At 42.1% G+C, this 23111-nt stretch overlaps 1 protein-coding gene across 3 annotated transcripts in view; it reads right to left on the bottom strand.

Annotated features, from left to right (window-relative positions):
- Positions 1 to 13258: 13258 nt before the first annotated feature.
- The window catches only part of LOC307209439 (uncharacterized protein), a 95439-nt gene continuing 85586 nt past the window's right edge, over positions 13259 to 23111 (bottom strand). For all 3 annotated transcript variants that reach the window (XM_079964493.1, XM_079964492.1, XM_079964494.1), the window contains 5 exons: positions 23031 to 23105; positions 21557 to 21684; positions 16337 to 16472; positions 15590 to 15730; positions 13259 to 13604 (listed from right to left, as the gene is read on the bottom strand). In XM_079964493.1, coding sequence (XP_079820619.1) covers positions 13457 to 13604; positions 15590 to 15730; positions 16337 to 16472; positions 21557 to 21684; positions 23031 to 23105 — 628 coding nt within the window. In that variant the 3' untranslated portion in view covers positions 13259 to 13456. The remainder of the gene's footprint in view (positions 13605 to 15589; positions 15731 to 16336; positions 16473 to 21556; positions 21685 to 23030; positions 23106 to 23111) is intronic.

Below are 23111 nucleotides of genomic sequence, written 5' to 3'. Positions count from 1 at the left end.
TATCCAAAGTCTGTTTCGGGGGCCTAATCTGACCCACCGGTCAGTTTAATCCGGCCCCTGTGGCAGTTTATTTCCTGGGGTAAAATCCTAAAAAAAACCAAAACCCTCAACAACTTGAACCCTAAAAAAGCTCAACAACTTTAACAACTTTGGTCATCCCTCATGGCCCTTCACTTCATCAAATCTGGCCCTCTTTGAAAAAAGTTTGGACACCGCTGGACTAGATGAACCTCAGGCTCCCCTCCAACTCTACAATTCTATCTCCAAATCTATGGCTTTTGATTGTGCAGTCAAACCTTGGTTTTCGAACGTCTTGGCTGCCAAATGTTTTGGAAGCCGATCGCCGAAAACCCAGAAGTGAATGCTTCCATTTTCAAACACACCTTGGAAGTAAAAAACTGAGGTTCCACTGTACTGCTATTCAGTGAGATGGGGAACCTGTGACCCTCCAGACATTGCTGGACTACAGCTCCCACCCTCCATGACCCTGGTCTGTGTTGCCTGGGGCTGATGGGAGTTGGAGTTCAAGAGCCCTTGGAGGGCCACAGCTTCCCCACACATGGTCTGCAGAGCAACAACTTGCTGGGAAGTGGAATCCAACTAGTCTCAAAGCCTTTGCCCTTAAACCCTTTGTCCCTTAGTCAAATACTTGGTCAAACCTTTTGTCCCTTAGTCTCTTAAACCTTTGCCGTTGCTTCATCTGAGAGGTGATTCCTGCTTAATTCTATAGGCCTATTTTCAGACTTGGCATTGCATCTCCTCCAGACAATATGGCAGGCCTTTGACTAAACCATCTATGCAGGGTTTCCCAAACTTTTTTGGACTACAACTCCAACCATCCCTAGCTAGCAGGACCAGTGGTCAGGGATGATGGGGATCTTAGGCCCCAAACAGCTGGATATCAAAGTTTGGGAAACACTGATCTATGGCATTTTAAACTGTGAGGGTATGGTGTGTAATTTTGTGTTTTTATATTGTAAACCGCCCTGTGATCTTCAGATGAAGGGCAGTATAGAAATTTAATAAATAAGAAGAATAACCTTGTTACTGAGCATTTTCTCTGATTTGCTTGTTATATGACAATTAAATTGATCCTTGTCTCATCCTGTTTTGCTTGTGTGGTGTTTACACATTGATCATTCATCTATCCCACTTTTCACCACGCTATTTATTGGCAGGCAGATCACCATGGTAACCAACTTACCTCCACCTGTAGGGTAGAAGGGGAAATTCATGCTGCTTAGGTGCACGGAGAGCTTAAGAGTTTTTTGGAGGAAAATGTTTTGCTTTGCGCTTTCCAATCCTTTGCTGTTTACCCAGATGTAACTCCCACTGAGTAAGTGTGCACTGAAGCCTTAGAGTTGCTGCTCTTCCTTTGTGGCTCTATCTAAGTCATACTCCCAAGCAGACTCACTGAAAGAATGGGCTTGTTCATCATTACGACAAACTTAAACCCACTGATTTCAAAGTACTTGTTTGAATATGACTTCATTACTGTGAATCTGGCACTGCCTGCCTATGTGCTCTCGCTTCTGTGTTCAACCCACAGTAACTTTATAACAGTGAGAAAAGAGATTTCAATAGAGCCATAAGCCTCCAGTGTGTTTTCTCCTCTGAAATAAAGTCTGCCCCAATTTTTCCACTGCTTGTGGAAGAGAGTGGGTGCAGCAATATCCTTTCTGATATCCTTGGCCAGGTCTAAAGCATCTGTGGCATTGTATGGGGACAGAGGAATTCTGCAAGAGCAAAAACAATGATTCAGCTGGCTGTTTGTGATGAGAAAAATCAAAGCAGGTTATGTAAACCGGACAGAAGAACCAGACTGTTTGCCTTCAATCTTTGTACTATGACCTTGGTAGTCTCAGGAAAGTCCCCCCCCCCCCAACATTTCTAAAAGAAATGAATGTGAAAGCCATGAAATGCCCTCTCCATAATGCTGCAAACACAGATCTCTCTATTTTTGGGTAAAGGTGGCTTTCATGGGGTCTGTGTGTAAGGGCTTCATTGGTATTGTATATATTATATTTACACCCCACTTTTCTTTCAGTGACCTCAGTAGATTGTATAGTAGTTGTTTAATCACTTGTGTTCATTTGTGGATTTGAATATTCATACCCTGATTCCCCACCTTTCCCAGCCAAAAGGATGTACACATGGCCTGATGTCATTAAAATCAAATGCACTTTAAAAAAAATGATAAATTTTAAAAAAGCAACCTATCAAAACAAACAAGCAGATGATAAAAACTTCTTTTACTTGCAGTAAAAAGAACAACCAACAAATATGAGCGTAGCCAGGATTTATGGTGGGGGATGGGGAGGCTTCATGGGGAGGCAGAACCTCAGCTAAGTATTTTTATTGATTTACTTGATTTAGGGGGGCTACGACCATGACAACAAAACAGCAGAAAGACAGAAACCAGTACAACAGACAGGGAAGGTGCTACCTTCTTATTCAAAGAACCTCATTCCTTCCTGTAGCATTAAAAAATGAGCAGAGTGGGTAGAATTGCATTTTCCTCAGGAGGAAGTTCCAAAGTTTTGTGCCCACTGTTAAAAAGGCCCTGCGTAGCACTACTGCCTCACTCCCCAGAGCTGCTTTTCTGAAGATCTTAAAGCATGGAGTACTCCTGTCACAGAAAGCATAATGTTATATATTTGTCCAGTATATAATTTCCTTTCATCCTCATTGCCATCCAGTGAAGTGGGCTAAATGATGACTTCTGAAGACTCTCAAATGAGCCTTATATCTGTATTAGAAACTGAAGCTAGCTCTTTTCAGTCCATCAAGAGCAGGTGTAAGTGCTGTAAGCATTCCTTAAAAATCCACATTGCATATGAGACTGATTGCTCTCCCTGCTCAGATCCTGTTTACTGTGGCTGAGCCTCTCCAACACTGAACACACACTTCTTAAACATAACCGCACTTCATTAGATGCCGGGGACGGATCCCATCAATCCATCCACTGTGAACAGAGAGCTGGAAAGAGCTTCTATCTGTGATCAGATGCTTTATTTGCATGGAGGGGGGAGGGCATGCCCAGACCATGTTGTGGCCCTCTCCCCCCCCCACTGCCATTTTGTGCTATGCTGTACCCCAACAGCAGCGACAGCACTTGCTTGAAATTCAACATGTTCTTACATGACATCTGGCACGCTGCTAATTAAGAAGGTCTATCAGTAGCTTCCTCTAAAAAGGTAAAGGTAAAGGACTGCTGACGGTTAAGTCCAGTCAGAGACGACTCTGGGGTTGCAGCACTCATCTCACTTTACAGGCCAAGGGAGCTGACGTTTGTCCACAGACAGTATTTCTGGGTCATGTGGTCAGCATGACTAAGCCACTTCTGGCGTAACGGAGCACCGAAACCAGAGCAGTGCACGGAAACACTGTTTACCTTCCCGCCACAGCAGTACCTATTTATCTACTTGCACTTTTGGACGTACTTTCGAACTGCTAGGTTGGCAGGAGCTGGGACCAAGCAACGGGAGCTCACCCCGTCACAGGATTCGAACCACCGACCTTCTGATTGGCAAGCCCAAGAGGCTCAGTGGTTTAGACCACAGCGCCACCCGCGTCCCTTTTAACTTCCTCTGTACTCATTCTAACAAAATATTTTGCTTTTCCGGCTCATGATCACAGTGGCCTGGTTCACACATCACAGTCAGCCAAACTATGGCTTATGCAGACCACATGAATGTGTGGACTGCTCTGAGGACCTTGAAGCTACTTTGCTTCTCTCTAGCTTAGCTTAGCATGGGGGGGGGGAGAGAGAGAGAGAGCAGTAAGCTCCTCTCTTAGAGCCCACACATTCATGTCTTAGCAACCCAGAGGCTGGCTTAGCGATGTGTGAATGCAGTAGAATACCAGAGCTGTTTCAGAGGTGAGCAGGCTGCATGCATTTATTTCCACCCCTTTTAGTGCTGCCAGAAAGAACTTTTTTTTCTGACAGTATTTTGATTTCACACCTAGATGTCAAACCTTTTCGCCTGACTAAACAAATTGCCTTTCAAAAAATTTGCATTTTTATAAGAGTGCCATCTGCTGAAATCCAAGCAACAATGCAGTTTACAGGAATGTTGTCTGCGGTTACCCCCGGGAGAATCGTATTGATACAGTTAAAAGTTTTATTATCTGTGCAATGTCCGGTAAGTGCTTATGGGAATGAAGGAATGACACCTCATCTTTCAAAGCAATGCTTGGCATTTCAATCAGTAATTTGAACTGGATTGATTGAGCCCTATCACAATAGGCCTGGGCATAATTCCCCCCCTGCCTATTTGAAGGGGTCTGTTATACAGTACTTTCAAGTGGAAAATACATGTGCTTTCACATCCAGTTCAATGGGGAGAGCAAGTCTATGTGTCTTGTGTTTACAGGAGCATCACCTTACAATCCTCTTGGGTGTTCAAAGCTTAGAAACCTATAAAACAGGACTCCACATGTGCATTATTGAATCCATAAAGGGTCATGAGATGGAGACAACAGTATCTACCATAAAAAGATTCAGAATCCAAACAATCCCAGGTAGCCATGAGCATAAATCTCAGCAGCTTTAGGAATACAGTGGGATTTGCCATAAATGCAAGCAATATCGGTTTCTGCAGTATGTTCAGTGTTGCCAACTTTTGTCTTGTTCTGCCAGTTTCAGATTTTTTCAGAACCATATGATTTGTTTCATACAGAGAAATAATTCTATTTGCTGTTATGGATTTTCTTTTTTAAGAAAAAGATCCTAAGCACGTTCAAGTGAGACCTACTGAAATCATTGCTCTTGGCTGAATGTTTTTTTGAGGCAATGCTAGTGCCTTTTAAGTATCCTTTCCTGCTTGGATAATGGAGATTGTACATTTTTAAAAGTGGGCAGGGGAGAAACCTAAAGGCAAGCAATCTTTGAACATCAGCAGAATGCCTTTCACTTGCAAGATGAAGCACGTTCTGTTCTGTGTGAAATGAGTCTGAGGTCACAATGCTTCTGAGTACATGTGTGGTGCACTTGATATCTGTAATGTAAACAAAGATTGCCACTAAGGGCTTATCTACACATAGCTTTCCTCTGCACTTTCCAGGCACAATCGAAACTTGAAAGCTCCATGTCCAAGAGTGGTTTTTCCCCCTCCCTCCAAAAACCCATTCTTTAAAGCTCAGTCGAAGCAAATGGCAATCTGCAGAAAACCTTAATTGACGTTTGCTCTGATTCAGCTGTAAAGAGCAGGTTTTGTGGGGGAAATCTCAGGGCAAAAACCCACACACACAAACCACCACTTGGACACAGAGCGTTAAAGCACAGACCTCTGCCTGGAAAGATCTGGGCAAAAGGTCAATGTGGATAAGCCCTGTGAATGGGCAGGAAACTACCGTACCTTGACAAAACATACCTTATTCTAGGGGTATAACAGAAATAATGTATACCTATAAAGTTGTTTTGGTTGTATATGTTTCTCTTTTGGTAAATGACCAGGAGGAGGATGAAACTGGCAACCAATAACTTGCCAACTTTAAACTTTTTTTTTTTTTTTTTTTGAAGGGGGAAGGAACAGTAAGTTTAGATTCAGCATGCTGATTCAAGGCCAGTGATATTGTAGAACTGCTGACACATCTGTTTAGGAATAGAAATTTAAAGCTACATGCTGTTTAACAAAAAGCCTTCTGAATCATGCTTCGGAAAATATCCCTGGAAAGTGTTTGACACAGGCTGGATGCTTAGGGTTATTCAATGACAGGTTGGTCATTTCCAAAATAGATTTTGGGAAATCAATCATTTCTACCTCTTTAGCTTTTTTGGTAGTGCAATTAAAAATAAAAACCAGATGCTTTATTTTTCAAAGCAAGGCTAGGGTGGGATGAAGCCAAATTACAGGCTGTTGAATTCCTCCCTGCATGAGGTGCTCACATCTGCTTGAAACATATTCTATTTTATAGCACAGAAACCATCTTAATAGAGCTGCTGGCAAGTGCCATTTACATTTTAAAATGTAACACTGCAGATTTTAAAAATCAAGATGTCCACATCATGGAGAATTTAATCATGTTAAAAAGCCACTCCTGCTCAAGAATTTTTTATTAGTTTCTGGATAGCATCAGACAATTATATTGTTGCATGCCATCCCAATTCTCTGAGCGGTGTGAGATTACTGGGCTTCCAGGCGCTTATTCAGAATTAGAATTAGGGCTTCATCAGAATTAGGGTCAGCAGAGAAGGTGGTGCTCACAGCAATAAAGGGGCTCACAGCATTAACACCCCAAGAAGGTCTTGCTTCTCCCATAGCCTTGGATCCCAGCAGAAATTAGCAATGGCTCTGTCTCTTAGCTGCCCAGCATGCTTCTAGCTGCTAGCTCACACACCTCTGGTCTTTGTCTTTCTCATTAACAGACAGTTGAGGGAAGCCCCGCCCCCATCCATTTTACTTCTGGCACAGAGCCACTTCCTTTGTTACCTTAATGACCCATACTTCAGCCATTACCTCACCAGGAAATGGCCTGGCTATTCCAGCAATTGAATCCTTGTTGGAGCCAGGAATTACATGGAACACAGGCAAGCAGCATACAGGCTGCCCAACCCCCACAGAAAACCTCACAGCAATATAAAAATGCCTACGATTTCTATGAAGCCTGAGAGAGTTCAAAGTTTGTAGGAAATCACCCCAAACTTCAGCTAAATTAAATGAAAGCATGACAAAATGTTTAAATTTCTACAATGGTGCTTATAACTTATTAGTATCTTGACTTAATAGCAAGAATATGTTTTTAGAGTAATGGAAATTGAGACCGAGCTGTCTTTTATTATACCAATAAACAGTGTTAGGGTATGAGTGCTGGCTATGCTTTCCCCAGATTTGCAACTGAGTAAAACAGATGTACTCAGATGTACTTTCTTCCAATTCAAACACTGCCAGTTTTGCTGAAACCCCCCAACTTTAAGCTGTCTTTGAACAAGAAAACCAGTGACTTGTATTGGAAGTTGCACATCTGTTTGAGTTTGCGGCAATATGTATTCAGCAACTTTCTGGAGTGATCAAATACAGTGGTACCTCGCAAGACGAATGCCTCGTAAGACGAAAAACTCGCAAAACGAAAGAGTTTTTCGTTTTTTGAGTTGCTTCGCAAGACGGATTTCCCTATGGGCTTGCTTCGCAAGACGAAAACGTCTTGCAAGTTTGTTTCCTTTGTCTTGCAAGTTTGTTTCCTTTTTCTTAAAACCGTGCATTCACTTCGAGGAGCAACTCATAGCACGTGGTGTGGTAGCCTTTTTTGAGGTTTTTGAAGACTTTGGTGATTTTTGAAGCTTTTCCAAAGTCCGTGCTTCGCAAGACGAAAAAATCGCAAGACAAAAAAACTCGCGGAACGAATTAATTTCATCTTGCGAGGCCCCACTGTAATCAAATTGCAATACTGCCCTGCCACCAGGAAGTTGCAGTCCATGGGAGGCAAAAATCAGTCCTTGGATTCTAGATTTAGCAAGTGAAACCGGGCCTGGGGGCGGGGGGAATCATTGGTGTTTATATTGTGTGAGTTATAGGAATCATCTCAGAAGAAATGTTCCCTCCAATGCAAATTTCTGTCTTGTCAGCTCTTTGAATAGAGAAGGGACAGGCCCCATCACAATTCAAAGGACCCAGTGTGTGATTGTGCATCATTCTTTGGGAAAAAATATATACATGAGATAGTTTAGTTTATAATACATAGGAGAAGTTTGGTTTATAATGAAGCTATCTGCTCATAATCCAGTGGAAAAGGGGCAAGAGCAGTGCTGTCCTTTGAGACAGTGTTCGAAATTCCCATTGTTTTAGCTGCATTTTGTGAAAGGGAATTTCATTAGCGTGAGCAGTTTCTGAGCTCCGGGCGCAGTACTGCACCTAAGATTTCAGATTAAAACTGCAGAGTGGAAGGAGAGGAGGACCTTTTTCTGCCTCCCTGCTTCCAGCTACAGGGACGCAGGTGGCGCTGTGGGTTAAACCACAGAGCCTAGGACTTGCCAATCAGAAGGTCGGCGGTTCGAATCCCTGCGACAGGGTGCCCACCTGGCAGTTTGAAAGCATGTCAAAGTACAAGTAGATAAATAGGCACTGCTCTGGCAGGAAGGTAAACGGCGTTTCCGTGTGCTGCTCTGGTTCGCCAGAAGCGGCTTAGTCATGCTGGCCAAATGACCCGAAAGCTGTACGCCGGCTCCCTCAGCCAATAAAGCGAGATGAGCACCACAACCCCAGAGTCGGTCACGACTGGACATAATGGTCAGGGGTCCCTTTACCTTTACCTTACTTCCAGCTACTCTCTGAAGACTGGAGAAGAGACCCTCTTAAGAATATTAGAGGGGTGGGCAGGGGAAAGACTAGACCATGTGAAAAATGAACATAATATTTTAGCTGCAGTTCATTCTTTTTCAGCTTTGTATTCTTGCTATTAAAAAAGCACTCCTAGACATTGTTGCACCAGTAACCTAAGTTTAAGGTGACATTTAGCTCCTAGCTTTCATATCTCTGTTTCTAACACTGCTTTGAGGATGTCAATCTGAGAGTGCCCATGCTAGAACCTTTATCACACACACTTTACTTAGAAGCCATTTGGAGGACATGCATTTGAAGAGGCACATTTCCCAATTCATCCCTCCCCTTTAGACTCCAGACTCTTCCTGCATCCCCTTTCTCCAACTTTCAACCCAATCAGCATCTGCGTGCTGTTCTTGGCTATGACCAAGAGCAGCATAAATATCAATATGCAGCTCTTTGGCCCAGCTGGCTCTTGGGACAGTGTGTGTCAGACTCACACTCCTTTACATAGGCCTTCCTTTAGAATGTATTGGGGGTATATAGCTGGTAGGTGTACAGTGATGTCTTTAATTGTAAGTTATGGTTAGGCTGCATGTTACATTGTTGTGACTAGCCCTTCAAACTTTTGTGATGAAGGGTAGGAGAGAAATCTCATAAATAAAAGAACTTTACTGATGAAAGGAGTGATATATACGGTATATATCAGAAAAATGAAATGGTACTCTCTTTCAATATATCTGACCATTTCATCCCCACCCATCCATCCAGGTGCTTTGCCAGACTTGATACAGGTAGCATAATTTTTGGAAGGTTAGTGTATTAGATCAAATAACCCTCCCCTTTAGGCTCCAGCCAGTGGTTTTGATTAGGAGACTGTTAACAGAAGAAGAAAAATAAACCTCTGTGGGAAATCTGCCCAACTGTAGCTCTTTAAAAATGTTTTAAATGACTTCTGTTTTGACTCAAAACGAGACACCAACCCACAGAAGAGTAGTCTTCTTATTCATAACTACTATATCCCAGTCCTCTGTGATTACCAGCAGTTTCAAGGCTAGGTCAACGTAACTTGGGGCACACAGAATTAGTGATATGAGCAGACATAGCAATTCCAAGTGCCCTTTTCTCTATTTCTGTCTCCTAAACTACTGACCAAGCATGCAAACAAAGGGAAAAAATCTGTAGCAATGACTTCGGCACTTACTGACAAGACCAGCATGACAAATGTATTTTAGGCTTTGTTAGACAGTAGCATGTGACAGCAATGCAGCAGAAGTGTGTGCAGTAGAGGCCTGTGTCATGGGGCAGAGCCATCTTCCCTGATACCAATTTTACTGCTGCTTTCCTGGATGGGATGATGGAGCTGCTGCTGCAAGGCCAGGGCCCACAAATACACCAGTGAAACTGACCAAGTTGCAGTCTGGCCCATCTAGGGATGCAGCAAAGGATGGCAGTTTTTAAGCGGGGAGCTCAGCTCCACCACAAGTGCTGCTACCGAGTGCATGTGTGTGGCGGCAGTGAGAGAAGAAAAGTAAATAGGTTATAGATGGAAGAAAAGAACCCCTAGGAGGGCTTCCAAAACTGGAGGTAAGTGGAGAGAATAATCTTGCTGGTATGCCATGCTTTGGGAGTGGTATATCATTCTCCTGCTTTAGTCATGCAGGGAAAGCGCCCAGCATGTAGACATTTAAGAACATTTAAAGGGGGAGGCGAGGCTTTTTATTGCTCATTTCCAACACCATCTGCATAACTTTCTGTCCCAAATAATCAAGGCTTTCCATGACGTAAACCTGCCCTCTGCATCTTGTTTTCCAATTTCCTTTAATGCGGGGAGGGGGAACTTCCAGCCCTCCAGATCTTGTTGGACTCCAGTTTCCATCAGCCCCAGTCAGCTGGGCCAACGGTCAGGGATGGTGGAAGTTGTAGTCAAACAGCTGGCAGGCCACAGGTTCCCCGTCCCTGCTTTAAGGCAAGGAATGGCTCAGTACATGACTTGAGGAACCACTCAGCTTCCTTCCAGCATCTCTTCTGCAAATATCCCCCTGCCTGGAATGCCTTACAACTCCCACCAGCCAAAGCCAGCACAGCCAATGGTCAGGAATGATGGGAGTTGTAGTTCAGGAACATCTAGAGGGTACCAGGCTGGGGGTGGCTGTCGCAGTCTCTTGCTCCAGGTTGCTTTGCACTTGCCTTCACCTATGAAGACATTTTGGCTGTGCAAAGGTCTTGCCATTTAGAGTGAAATAAAAAAGAGGATTCAATACTGTCTAGGCAGATTCAGCACTGCCAAAGTTCTCCCTAGCAATATTGGACACTGCCCAGCTGCTTTTTAAAAAACAAGGAATGCATATGTGCTTTCTTCAGAGCTTTAACTAAATACAACCAGTGTCATGACAGAGTAGAGGGTTGTGTGTGTGTGTGTGTGTGTGTGTGTGTAAAGCAAATTATAACCTCTATGCCTCAAGTTGTGCTTGAAATAGCACAGCATTTAAAGTCTGAATGTGCTGCTGTTTTGAGAACTGATGCAAGGTTTTGAAAAATGACCCAAGAAGAAAACACAGCTCTGCAGGATAGGGGAATATAATGTTAGGTCTAATTCAGCCAGTGCTGGATTTACGTATAAGCTAAACAAACTATAGCTTAAGGCCCCACTCTCTTGGGCCCCCCCCAAAAGTTTAAATGTATTTCACTATTAATATACTTCTTCTTAATTGTATTTCAGTTCAACAATTACTTTGATAAAATACATATTTTGTTATGTGCAAATGGCTTTAGATACCTATTAGGTCGTTAAATTACCATATAGCATATATTCAACACAAAAAACAGCAACAATTTGTTGTTGACAAAGGACAGCTGGACATATAAAGGGCCCCATTACCTTCAGTAGCTTAGGGCCTCATCAAACCTAAATCCGGCCCTGAATCCAGCACCTTCTTTATGTGCTCCATAGATCATGGAGAGCTCTCAGTGCATAGGGAGAATGCCAATAGTAAAGGGAGAATAGGGTTCAGCAGCTGGGGAAAAGATTGGCCCCTTAACCAAGTTATTACATTCAAGTAGATAGGGAGATTCACAATAAATATAAATCGGTAGCAATTTTTAAAAGTTATTTAAATTTAAGATATGCAGCTCCCCTAAACCAAAGGCCAGCTGGGAAGTTGCACTTAACATTCACTTTCAAAAAATGCAAAGAGCAGATGGGAGGGGATCACATCCGATAGGGAGGGACTGCAATGGACCATCATGAAAAGTGCTCATTTGAGGTTACTTTTTGCAGTGGGAGGGCACCTTATGTTGCCCCATGTTAAGTACAACGATACATTTTCAGCCATGTCTAGTTTGGCCTTTAGAGTAAGTGATGATCCCATAAAAACTAAATGTTAGAAGGGAAAAATATATTAAAACCATTATATATATATATATATATATATATATATATGCACAGAATAATTGAAAGTGATTACTTCAGGCCACAGGGTCCATACTGCTGAATCTTGCTTAGAGATTCCAGGCTTCTGGAAAATGTTCCAGCTTAGGAAGAAATAAGAAGAGTGTTTGTTGCTGAAGAGAAACCAAGGAAAATGCTTTTCAGTGCACACTTGAAGTGAGAGATAAAAACAACACAAAGTTCATTTTATTGAGGATACATAGGGGCAGAAAAGTGGTGCCCCTTCTGGACCCTGTGGCCTGAAGTAATCACTTTATGCTGCTTTAGGGTAAAGCCAGCCCTAAGGTTTCTCTCTCTCTCTCTCTCTCTCTCTCTCTCTCTCTCTCTCTCTGTGTGTGTGTGTGTGTGTGTGTTTTAAGTATCTAGGATATATAGCAACCAGACATATTGAACTGTATCTGGAAGAGAGCTCAAAGACTGGCCAAATGCTTAGTGTACAACATGATCTTGCACACAGAAAAGACAAATACTGATCAAAGCTTTTTAAACATGCATCTCATTTTTTTATTTAGCAAAATTATACTGACTTTCTCTGGTGGAAAAGCTTGCTTAGGACAAACCATAGTTTCTAAGTCCTGTTACTGCTACCTATACTTTTACTCCTGCCTCAGTTTTTAGATATAGTAGCTTCAATAGCTAATATTTGGGTTAACTATATGAGTTCTGTGGTCTTTCTGAAACTTGCAAGCTACACCATCTTTGTACCACTTCAATTAGCATATATTAAGGTGTCTTAAGAGTCAGTACCCAGTGGTCCTTAATACTCCCTCAAAATCAGGATTCCAGAGGGAAGGAAACCCAATTAGGTAGACTTGAGTAGTGTAACAGCTGATGTTCTAAACTATTTTTGAGTCAGAAGAATCTTCATAAGGTAACTATCTCCATTAGTATTGACATCGATGAATAAATTCTGAGTGATGTTACACATCAGAATTTATCAGGAGCAACAAGAATCCTTCATGTAGTTACCGATTTGTCTTCAAGAAGGAGAAATAGCATCCACTTGAATGGACCACCAGGTTGCCAAATGGACAGCCCAAAAAGATGTGGTGGTGACAGTCATAGACATGCCAATAGTTGCTCAGAGTCTACTTGCAAGTTAAAAACAACAACTCATCTGAGCTTTGGGTGAGACTTTCAGTGCTTCCTGGAATGCCCCTTGCAAGGAGCTAATTCTATTTCTTGCATGAAGATGAGTGGAAGAAGGAGAACAAGACTGTGTGTAGTTTGTAAGGAAGGACTGGAAGTTTTACCCAAAGCCCAAATGAGGTTGACATCAACGAAAGCGTAGTACTTCATTCTATTAGGAAAACAAAATTTCTCACAACCGTAGGCTATGGACATTTGCACAAATCAGATCTCTGGCTTTTAACTCCATTAGTAATTCATATAAGTAGTAATTCATATGTTTTCCATTTGGCCATTAGTACTTATTTACTAATTAGTGCTTGGTGCGGAGGAAAATAATTTATGAACTATCCAAGTAAGAATCAATTAAGAGCAACAAACAGCCCATCATAAAAATAACTCATACTGCAAAATTAACTGAGGGTTGGAATATGGTGTTATTACTTGGCTAACCAATATTGGAGACCAGTTCAAATAATATGAAACGACACAGCAGTGTGCCCACAAGTTTGGGAGAAAAGAATGAAGAAAGCTGTGTGCAATGGACCCACAGAAGGAGCAGATGATGAAGGCATCTCATTCACTAAGACAAAGCTGCTGAAAATAAAAGCAAAGCCTAGAATGGCTCCTGCACATTTGTGAAGAGAGAATTCAGAATCTTTTCTTTCTGTTTAGGGAAACGAGCACTGAGTAACCTGCTCTCCAGTGGGCTCAAAGGAGGAGTAGAAGGTACTGCAACTGGGTCATTCACTAAGATGAATCTCCTGGAGAGAGAGAAGGAAAGAAAGAAGACAGATCACCAAGTGATAAACAGTTAACGCTAAGGAATGCTGACAATGGGACTTAAAAACAACTAGCAATCAAAAGCAGGGACGGGAAAAATACATGGTTTTCATACTGTACTATATCCAAAGGTTGTGTCTCTTAACACTGAGAACCGTTGTTAGCAATAGCGATGACATGTACGGTAAGTGCAGAATTATGGGGCTCATAACGGTAAACGGAAGAGTCAACACTTCCAGTTCATTACAAGCTGAGACAAAACTCCACTAAAGTTCAAGTCTGGCTCGTAATGTGTTTGCCTGGTGCCAACGCATCCCAGAACTGAAGCTGCTTCCTCTGTCCACCCCTTACCTTGTGATGCCCATGGTAACAGAGAGGCCTCTTTGCAAGGCCTCTCGCTCCCTGGAATCAGAAACATTGACATGGCAGCAACCTAGGCACCAGGAATTATGGGAAATGTGTTTTTTCAGGGCTCCCAAATATTTACTGTGGAATGCTGGATTATCAGCTGTTTCCAGAGGCTTTTTGCACCAGGGATGATGGTGATTGTAACTGTTAATTATATAGCAATGTTTAAAATATATAGCAGGGCAGTCCAACATGCAGCCCTTGAGGCCTTTTTGGGTGGCCCTCGGCAACATTTGATGCCCCACCCCACAGCCCTCATACTACCTTCCCAAAGCTGGGTAAGCGAGGCCCTGGGCTTTGGAAATTAGGTGGGAGGGCTCTAGGACCCTGCCAGAGCCTTGTGCCTTCTTCCCATAGCCCAGTGCCTTGCTTAGCCAGCTTTGAGAAGGGAGCTTGGGGATAGTTGGGAGGCTTCGAAATTTGGGCCTTGCTCCCCGCCCCTCACGACAAGGCAGTGTGTGGCCCATGGGGTCTGCGTTGAAGTACAACTGCAGTCCACTTGGCCCACCCTGATGTACAGTATATATATTATGTATTGTATGTATATGTATATACCATACTTTCTGTGTATAAGACTATGGGTTTTTTTATTCTAAAAAAATGTTCGAAGTCTGGGCTCGTCTTATACATGGATAGTATCCCCCCCCCTCATTTTCTTAAATTGGAGTCCCCCCAAATAGGGGTCATCTTATACATGGGGGTGTCTTATAGACGGGAAAATATGGTATAAGTGCATGAATGTATAACAAATGTGAGGATAAGATCCCCACTGCCTCTCTTAAATAACTCTACCGGAGAGATAAGGTTATTATTGTACCAGCACTATCTCTGCAATTCACAAAGACTCCCATCTGGATTCAGGAACGCTCTAGGCAAAGTATACAGTATACCTTTAAAGCACATTTGAAGCAAATTTTCCTTGCAAAGAATCCTAGGCATTATAGGTTTTTTAATGGGTTGTTGGTATCTCTGCAAGGGGTAAGCTACTGTGATCAGAATTCTTTAAAGGAAAGAATGTGCCTCCTCAAAAGTACAATGTGTACACAGCCCTAGTGACATCACTGGAACATGCTGGCCTTGCACTAATTTTGTCCAAGAGATCTCTCAGAACTCTGTCACCAGATTTTTTTAATAAGTGTCCATAAAATGTTCTGGTGAATTCTGCCTGTCTGTCCAGTTCAGATTTCAGATCTGCACATTTTAGTGACAATGAAAAATAGTGTAATCCCTGTATGTAATATAATCTAGTAAACCAGCATCTATAAACCAATGCATTTTCTGTGACAGCATTTCGCTAAAGGAAGCAGAATTGTGAATCTTCTTCCATAATCACACAATCCTTTTTTTTTTTTTTTTTTTTGCTTAAAAAGCAATCAAACCTTTGTTGATTAGAAACAAAAACCATGGTGAAAATCAAAGTTCTTTCTTCCATGAAATGAAGATGTGATGCTGTCTTCTGTTATCAGTCAGACTGAGAAGAAGGGCACAAGGAACTGAGGGGTGAACAGTAAGGCAGGACCTACTTGGCACAGGAACAAATATTATCTTCCAAACATACCCTCTGGCTGGGATTGATTGAGTTGGCTGCAAATTCTTCTCTACATGCAGGCTGCTTATTTTGCGTTCCTTATCGAACTTCACCTTGGGACGATACAATTTTATGTCTACATCTTGAGTGGTTGGAGTTCCCCAGGCCAACCTATGAATATAATAGGTTACACTGATCTCTAAAATAATGCAAGCCAGAATTCTTAAAAGACACAGCAGCATAGTTTGTGAATATAAATGTTATTTAAAAAAACAACAACAACTCTAGGTGTTTTGATCTGAGACTGCACTCCTATGCTTACTTAACCTGGGAACAAGCCCCAATGGACAATGGGACATATCTCCAGGAAAACATCAACAAGATCAGCCTCTGAGCTTTTTCACATAAGAGTGAAATGTGCACCAACTGCATTTAATCCTTTGTCTAATACTCCCTTAGGTCTCAGTGCCATGATACCAGCACAATATCCTCTCTGCATATAATGGATGACTGGGACAAGATAGCCATCCTGTTGTCCCCATATGTTTATTTAAATACAGAGCCCTGAAGAGAAATCTGGAAAAAAGCAAATTGAAGGGGGATGTCTAGATTTGATGCTCTTTACTAACATTTCAGTAGAGTAGCCAGTGCTCAATCACTTTAACTTCAGGGCAATAGAACTTTGATTTGTATGAAACACTGCAAGACGTTTGCAAGACATTTTATGACAAATTAAGCTAACAAAAAAACACAGAAATGTTTTAATGTTTCCTCTACCTGTAAGGGAATTCTCTAGGGAGATTGATTGTTGTTTCTTCCATCACTGTGTATGGACGGCCCTGGTGTTGTCTGTAAGGCTTCATCCAGGCAAATAAATTTTCAGCGAAGTTTTCAGGAGATTGTAGATTTTGATCTAGGTAATTAAGATGAGAAGAAACTCTAAAAGGATGAACATGCTCCACATCATTTGTTAAATTTGTTCCAGTGATTTTCAATCGGACCTAAGCTCAGTAAACTTTCTCTGGGTTCTACTCACTAAGTTCAAGACTGCTATTTTATGTACATTTGTGTATACCCATGGAGAAAAATACCAAACTGCTGATACCAAGCCTTATAAACATACCCTTTCATGTATTATCTGCATTTCTTTTCACACTGAAGCCCTTTTTGTTTGTGAGGCATTGCTGTACTGGTATTTTTTCACAAAAGCAGCTGCCAGTCATGGGGCACACTGTATGGAATACAACACGGTATTTCCCTTGTTTGTGGGCCTAATTTAAACAGGATGATGGGTACACAAGAAAAACTTACCTGTGAAACATGGCATGTACCTAGAATCTCATTTAAGTCAGATCTTATTGCCAGTGTGAAATGTTAGCATGCTATGAATATGTAGCCAAGCAGGTTGGTGTGTTAACAGTGTACATGCATGCAATGCTTGCATGGTTAAATCCTTACTGCATACATTTAAAATGGCTTTGTTGTTGCAGAATATGAGATTCTGGATAAGAATGAATATGTCCTCAAGCAAAAAAAAATAATGAGCTTGTCTTCAAGTAAAAAATCATACCTGTGATAAATATTATGGCCTAAGGGAATGAAATGTGTGTTTTTATAAAAATTATGAATTGTTCTGGAATTTTGAGATATGTTATGAAGGCATGTAATAAAGGTGAGTGATCTACCACTTTGCCTATTTTAAAATACACCAATCTGTGTTTAAAATACATCAAGTTTTCACTCAGCTAACCTGTGATGCCTTGTTCACGTTACTGAGCCTGCTCATATGTGCAAGGATGCAAGTAAAACTGCTATAGTTCACTAGCAAAATAGCTCACACATCTGTTTTGTGGTAGAATATTGTATAACTAGAAAAATACTAAAGGGAAGCTTTTGTTTTAATTATCAGATCTGTTCAGTTGATGTCATCTGTCTGCGGTGGCATGGAAAGGGTGTGCACTTGACTTAAAATTGCCGGTGCCATAATTATATAGAATTGAAGGAAGGCCCTCGGACATGGCGGGATTTGTTCCCTCTCAAATGGATGCCTCAGATGTAAACCACATGCTCAGCCTTCCTTGTCACTTAGAACAGAAGCCATCATCAAGTAAACCAAAGCTGGAAACATGCTGGCAATGAATGAATCATAACTTCTAAAACCGATTTGCTTTTTATGTTGTCTAGATTTAAGCACCAAAGAGAAGTAGAGGGTAGAAATAAACTTTTTCTTGTCCTTTTCTTTGTTCTCCACTCATAGGGCAGCTCTGCTCAATTTCTTTGTTGTTGCAAAAATGTGACGTATGTGAAGCTGTTCCACAGGGCGCCAGCAGAACTCCCATTCTCCCACCAGGTCCCCATGGTGCTGCTGGGTGCCTCAGCATTGTGGTCGGGTCTTTCTGTCCAAGGGAGGAGTCCCCAGAATGCAGGCTATTCCAAGAAAGAGCAGGAGTAGAGCTGGATGAGGAGTCCTTGAGGAGAATGGGCATGTAGGGAGGGAGGAATGGCCTGAATGCAGTGCAAGGCAGATGGCAGCATAGGGTCTGGGAGGTGTGGAGGGGGCTTTCACCAGGGGTGGGGGCTGAGAGTTCTGCTGACTCTTGTGAGGGGCTACACATGTTCCACAGTGCATGCATGGTATCAGCAGGATGGCCTTCAAAAGTAAGTTTATCCTCTTTTGTACTGGAAATATGGACAAAATAAACAACAAGCAGTTTTTGAGTGACTCTTCTCAGCAGATTTTTGAAAAATCTTTTGGAATGTTCAACAAGATCAGAAACATTTCATTTTGTTTCAACAAATGTGGAGTTGTTGTACATACATGCATGTCAAGAAACAAAAACAAGATTGCACCCACGATTGTTTAATTTGCTTGTGCAAATATGTGGCTCCACCAAAAAAGAACCACGCATGCACACACACAAGCCTGCTCTGATGGGTTGTTTTGAAAACCAGTACGGTGATTCTTAGTTCCAGGAGCTCAGTGACTTTTAAAATTCAGCATATTTCTACAGGAAGCAGTGTGTTTCTTCTGAGTGGGAGGTCGCTATGGAAAGACAAGTGTTAAGCATAAGGAAATACGTTCTGTTGGACTTCCGGTCGGCGCCAGCGCTTAATGGCGGTCCGAGCCTCGAGCTCCGAGGCAGGACTGCTCCGTTAGTTCGGGTCTTACCCGCTACGGCAAGCGGGGGACCCCTAAAATCACAGGCGCGGAGCCTGTGAACAAAGGAGATTCGGTGGGCACCCTTTGCGCCCCCCGGTACTGTGAGGGAGCCTTTTTAAAGGCTTCTGAGCGGCATCGGGGTAAGCGCGGTGCTGAGAGTCGTCACCCAGCTAGCGGAGTGAAGCCGCGTCGCCATGAGCGGAGAGCGCCGATTCCTTCCTGCAATTGGAATTTGACCACAACACCCGTGAGTAAGATTGGAAAAAGTAACGGGACTTTTAAAAAAAAAAAATTGGCCGAAAACGGGAAAGGCAAAAATTAAGGAAGTCTGCCTCCCCGGAACTGCAGAAGGAATAAAGCAACGAAAATCAAGCTGCACTTAAAGGGAACCTTTCTAATTTTTTTAAGCTGTCAAACTGACATCGGACTTAAAACCTCCCCCCAGATTGGCAGGAGAAGGGGGGAAGGGATTGGAACGTTGTTAATCTGCTGGAAAATTAATGGAAAATTAAGACCTTCCATTGCCAAATCCCCTGGGGTCGGGCTGCCCAAAAAAGACACCGGGACGTGGACTGTCAAACTTTGAAAAGTGGGGACTTGTTTGCAAAAAAGTTATCGGACCTTAGATGTACTTTGCTGCATTTTGGCCACATAGAAAAATAGAGACATTACAATTTGGACATTGGAAACTTTTGGCTACTGTTATACTCCCTTGCTTCTTTGTTTTCTTCTATCTCTGCCATTTGGATACAATTGAATGCTCCCTCTAGAGGGCTCTATCTGAAACTGTTGCACTTGAAAAAGTAACAGTGGGATTTTCCACTTGGGAATCAACTCTGTGAAAACGACCTTGAGGATATGAGTGCCCCTACAGATGAGATAGTAACAAGGCAGAAAGCAAAACAATCTCACAAGAAAAGGGCCTCTATATCAGGAACTGCAGCTGTGCAGGAAAAAACACCAGCTTCTATGGATCCTATGACTCAGGCTCTACTTAAAATAAATCAATCCCTGGAAGCATTGACAAAACTTTCGACAGAGAATTCTAAAAAATTAACAGAGTTGACAACAAGGTTGGATGTGAATACGGCTAGTGTTGCATCGAACACAGATTCTATAAATAGATTAATTCAGGAAAGTTCAGAAACACGAAAGATTGCAGAAAGTGCAAAAATAACGGCTGAAGAGACAAGGGAAAAATTTGGGCCTATTATTAAAAAAGTGAATGAGCATGATGCAGCCCTCTCCTTACTGGAACTTCAACGTAAAGAGAAGAATTTAAAATTTAGATTGGTGCCTGAAGGGGAAGGGGACAACCTTGTGAAATTTCTCACAGAGAACATCATAACTTTTTGGCGGGAGGAATGGGAGGAAGATGACCTACTCTGGAAGAATGGCAAACAAAGGTGATCGACTTTATGGGACTGGCTGAGATGACGGGCAGAATCCGGGACCAGGGGAAAGAGACAGTGGAAGAGGACTGGAAGAATTTTAAAATATATCTTAAAAATAATTGTAAAATTGAGGAATGTTAAGATGTCAGGGGATAAGAAGTAAAGAATTGCAGCAGTAAACAAAAAAAACTTAAGAAATATTTATGAAAAGGAACTAAGACAATGGACTTAAGGGTTGCTAAAGAATTATTAAACAAGGATGCAGAGATGGGGAGGTATGGGGAAGTCAAAGAAAAAAGGCTATGAACTGATGAGTATGAAGTTATAATGTGTTACATTGTTCTTTATTTTATGTGTGGAAAATTAATAAAAATTATTATAAAAAAAAAAAAAAAAAGGAAATACGTTCTGTTAAGAGGTGGCACTGATGGATCCTTGGGAGGAAAGAGAGGGTAAACCAGGGGCAGGGGAGAAATATATTGCTGTGGAGACAAAGGCAGTGATAGCTTGGTGCCCTCCACTGCCCCAGGAAAACTCATTGCTGCCCAAGGGGTGCCAAGCAGCGGCACAATTTTTGTGCCCCTCCTCAGGCCTGTGCCCTTGGCAGCAGCCAACCTACTCAACCCCTGGGTACGCCTCTGGCAACAGTGATGCCTATTCTAAACCCCACATTATTGGAGCTTTAAAGGAAGTTCAGAGAGATCATGAACTCAAATGTGTGTCATAGTATACGTATGCTGAGCCAATGGCGACTTAGAGCAGATCTACAGTTTTCCCTCAGGCAAAGATGTGCAGAGCCAACCTGAGGAACAAATTTTAGAATGCATGTTGAAATTCCTTAGAGCAATGAGAGGCTAATTCCACATTCTATGCAAATATATGTATAACAAGCCACAATGTTATTGTTTTTTCAAAAAACAGAACAAAAGATTCTTTGGAAAGAGGGAACTCAAAGTGAAGGAGCATAGGGAAAGCGGGATACTTAAGCCTTTCTATCTCTTCAGTTTCTCTGGTCCAAATCCTATCTCAAACATAGTAAATTGCAGATCTCATTACATGTGCAATTGCAAGGGATCTCTGTCAAAGATGGTTAAGACCTCAATCAATGGACTCAAATGCCTGCCCAATGTAAAGAGCGCATTTAAGAAAACAGCTGTTTAGTCATGGTTTCTGCTTTAGTCTGACACCTATTTCACGGAAGAACCATAGAATTGTAAAGTTGGATGGGACCCCTTACAATGCTGTGAATAATAGATTCATGGCGTTGGAAAATGATCCTGAGGATCATCTAGTCCAACCCCCTGAAGTGAAGGGCTCATTTTTGCCTAACATGGGGCTCAAACCCCAAACCCTGAGATTAAGAGCCGTGTGATCTACCGACTGTGCAAAGCCTTAGACACAGGTCATTCCTAATGCCTCCGTTAATGAAATCAACCGCCTTACACTGCAGGGAGTTGCTAGGTGTGAAACAGTGGTTCCGGGAACATGACCTTTTCGCATGTTCTTGCATCAGACGCCGCTCCTCTGCTTGGCGAATTCGTTCATTTTGCTTCCTCCTCCAGGCCACCACCCTAAACAAAGTGCAAAGTTATATGCTGCTGTGAGTTTTGTTTGAATTAGGGCTGGGGGAGGAATCCAATGAGTTATGGTTCCCAAGTGGACACACATGATCTTATCTGCCTGCACCAATGTGAGATCAAGGCAGGAGCTCTCTCCAGTTTTCCATACCAGGTGATTTGAGGACTGCTGGTCAAAGAAGTAATTTCAACTGCCTAAGAGTGGTTCGCTATTGCACTGAGCTCCTGCTGCCACACATACTGAAATCAATGCCGCATGTCCCACTGGGAATCATAAGACTTGATGATGTGCCGTCACTTTCAGTGGGTATTCTACATATTCTCTCTCGCTCTCTCTCTTTCAATTTCCACTCAGGGGGGATTTTATTTAAACTTCACGTATGCTTAAGGGGAATTCTAAATAAAATATGTAAAATGCACATAAAAGGCTCCCTAAGACTAAGGGGAAATTGAATGCAAATGATGTAAAACATACATAAAAATCTGAGACTTGGAGGCATGCCAAAATCCATCACTCTCAGCTCGACTTGTTACCTTGATTTCTGCATGCAAGTCAGCAAGAACCCTGCATGCCAGTCAAGCTGTTCCTGGATGGCTGAAATTACTTTTGTTGGGCAGAGGGTGTGTTGATGGAAACGATTAAGGAGAGCACAGTGGACAAAACTAAGACGGTAACATTTGAATTCCTTCCCAAGGAGCTATGCTATATACTATCAGTGCTAACTAAGTAATTAAAGTTTTGAACCATTTCATCAGGCATTTGGCAGTGGGTATTTATATGCTGCTGCATTAGTTTCCATTGAATTTGATTTTGCTGTTGTTTTAACAGAGCGATCTTAAGGTGGTGTTGGTATATGAGATTCCACAACAGAGGAACCAGAACTTTCTAAGCTACTCCATTTCCCTCACTTTGACTGGCACTAATGGGAAGTTTAATAACTAAGCCAGCTCCAGGGCTTACACAGAGTTTTGACCTTTCATGAGGGCCACTGGGAAGAAGGGATGTTGAGTCCACTGGATCAAAGACACCCCTGACACATTTCTGGGATGTCCCCTTTTTGTGTTCACTCTGCTGTCAGAGAGGGAGGTTGGCAGCACCCAATAGCTCCTTGAAGGCTTAGGGTTAGTCCCTAATTAGTATTTTATTAATACTGTGTTGTATTCAATTTACTTTTCCTCAGAGTAGACCCTTTAATTTCAATTGATTTACTCCGAGTAAAAGCCAGCTGAATACATCCCATAGTATTTAATGGTTTAGCATGAGTCACACAGAGCATCCCTAGCAACAGACAGGCAGATTATTAACATTTAAATACGAATTAATTTTTAAAACTCTGTACCTTATAATATCTCTTTCATAAGAGGTCTCATAACTTTCATTTTCCTGTGGGACAGTCTTCTTTCTTAGATGGGGCCTATGA

The sequence above is a fragment of the Podarcis cretensis genome, assembly GCF_951804945.1.
Source record: "Podarcis cretensis genome assembly, chromosome: 2".
Taxonomy (NCBI): Eukaryota; Metazoa; Chordata; class Lepidosauria; order Squamata; family Lacertidae; genus Podarcis; species Podarcis cretensis.
The sequence above is the reverse complement of the archived record's forward strand: the minus strand, read 5'-3'. Positions and strand labels throughout refer to the sequence as shown.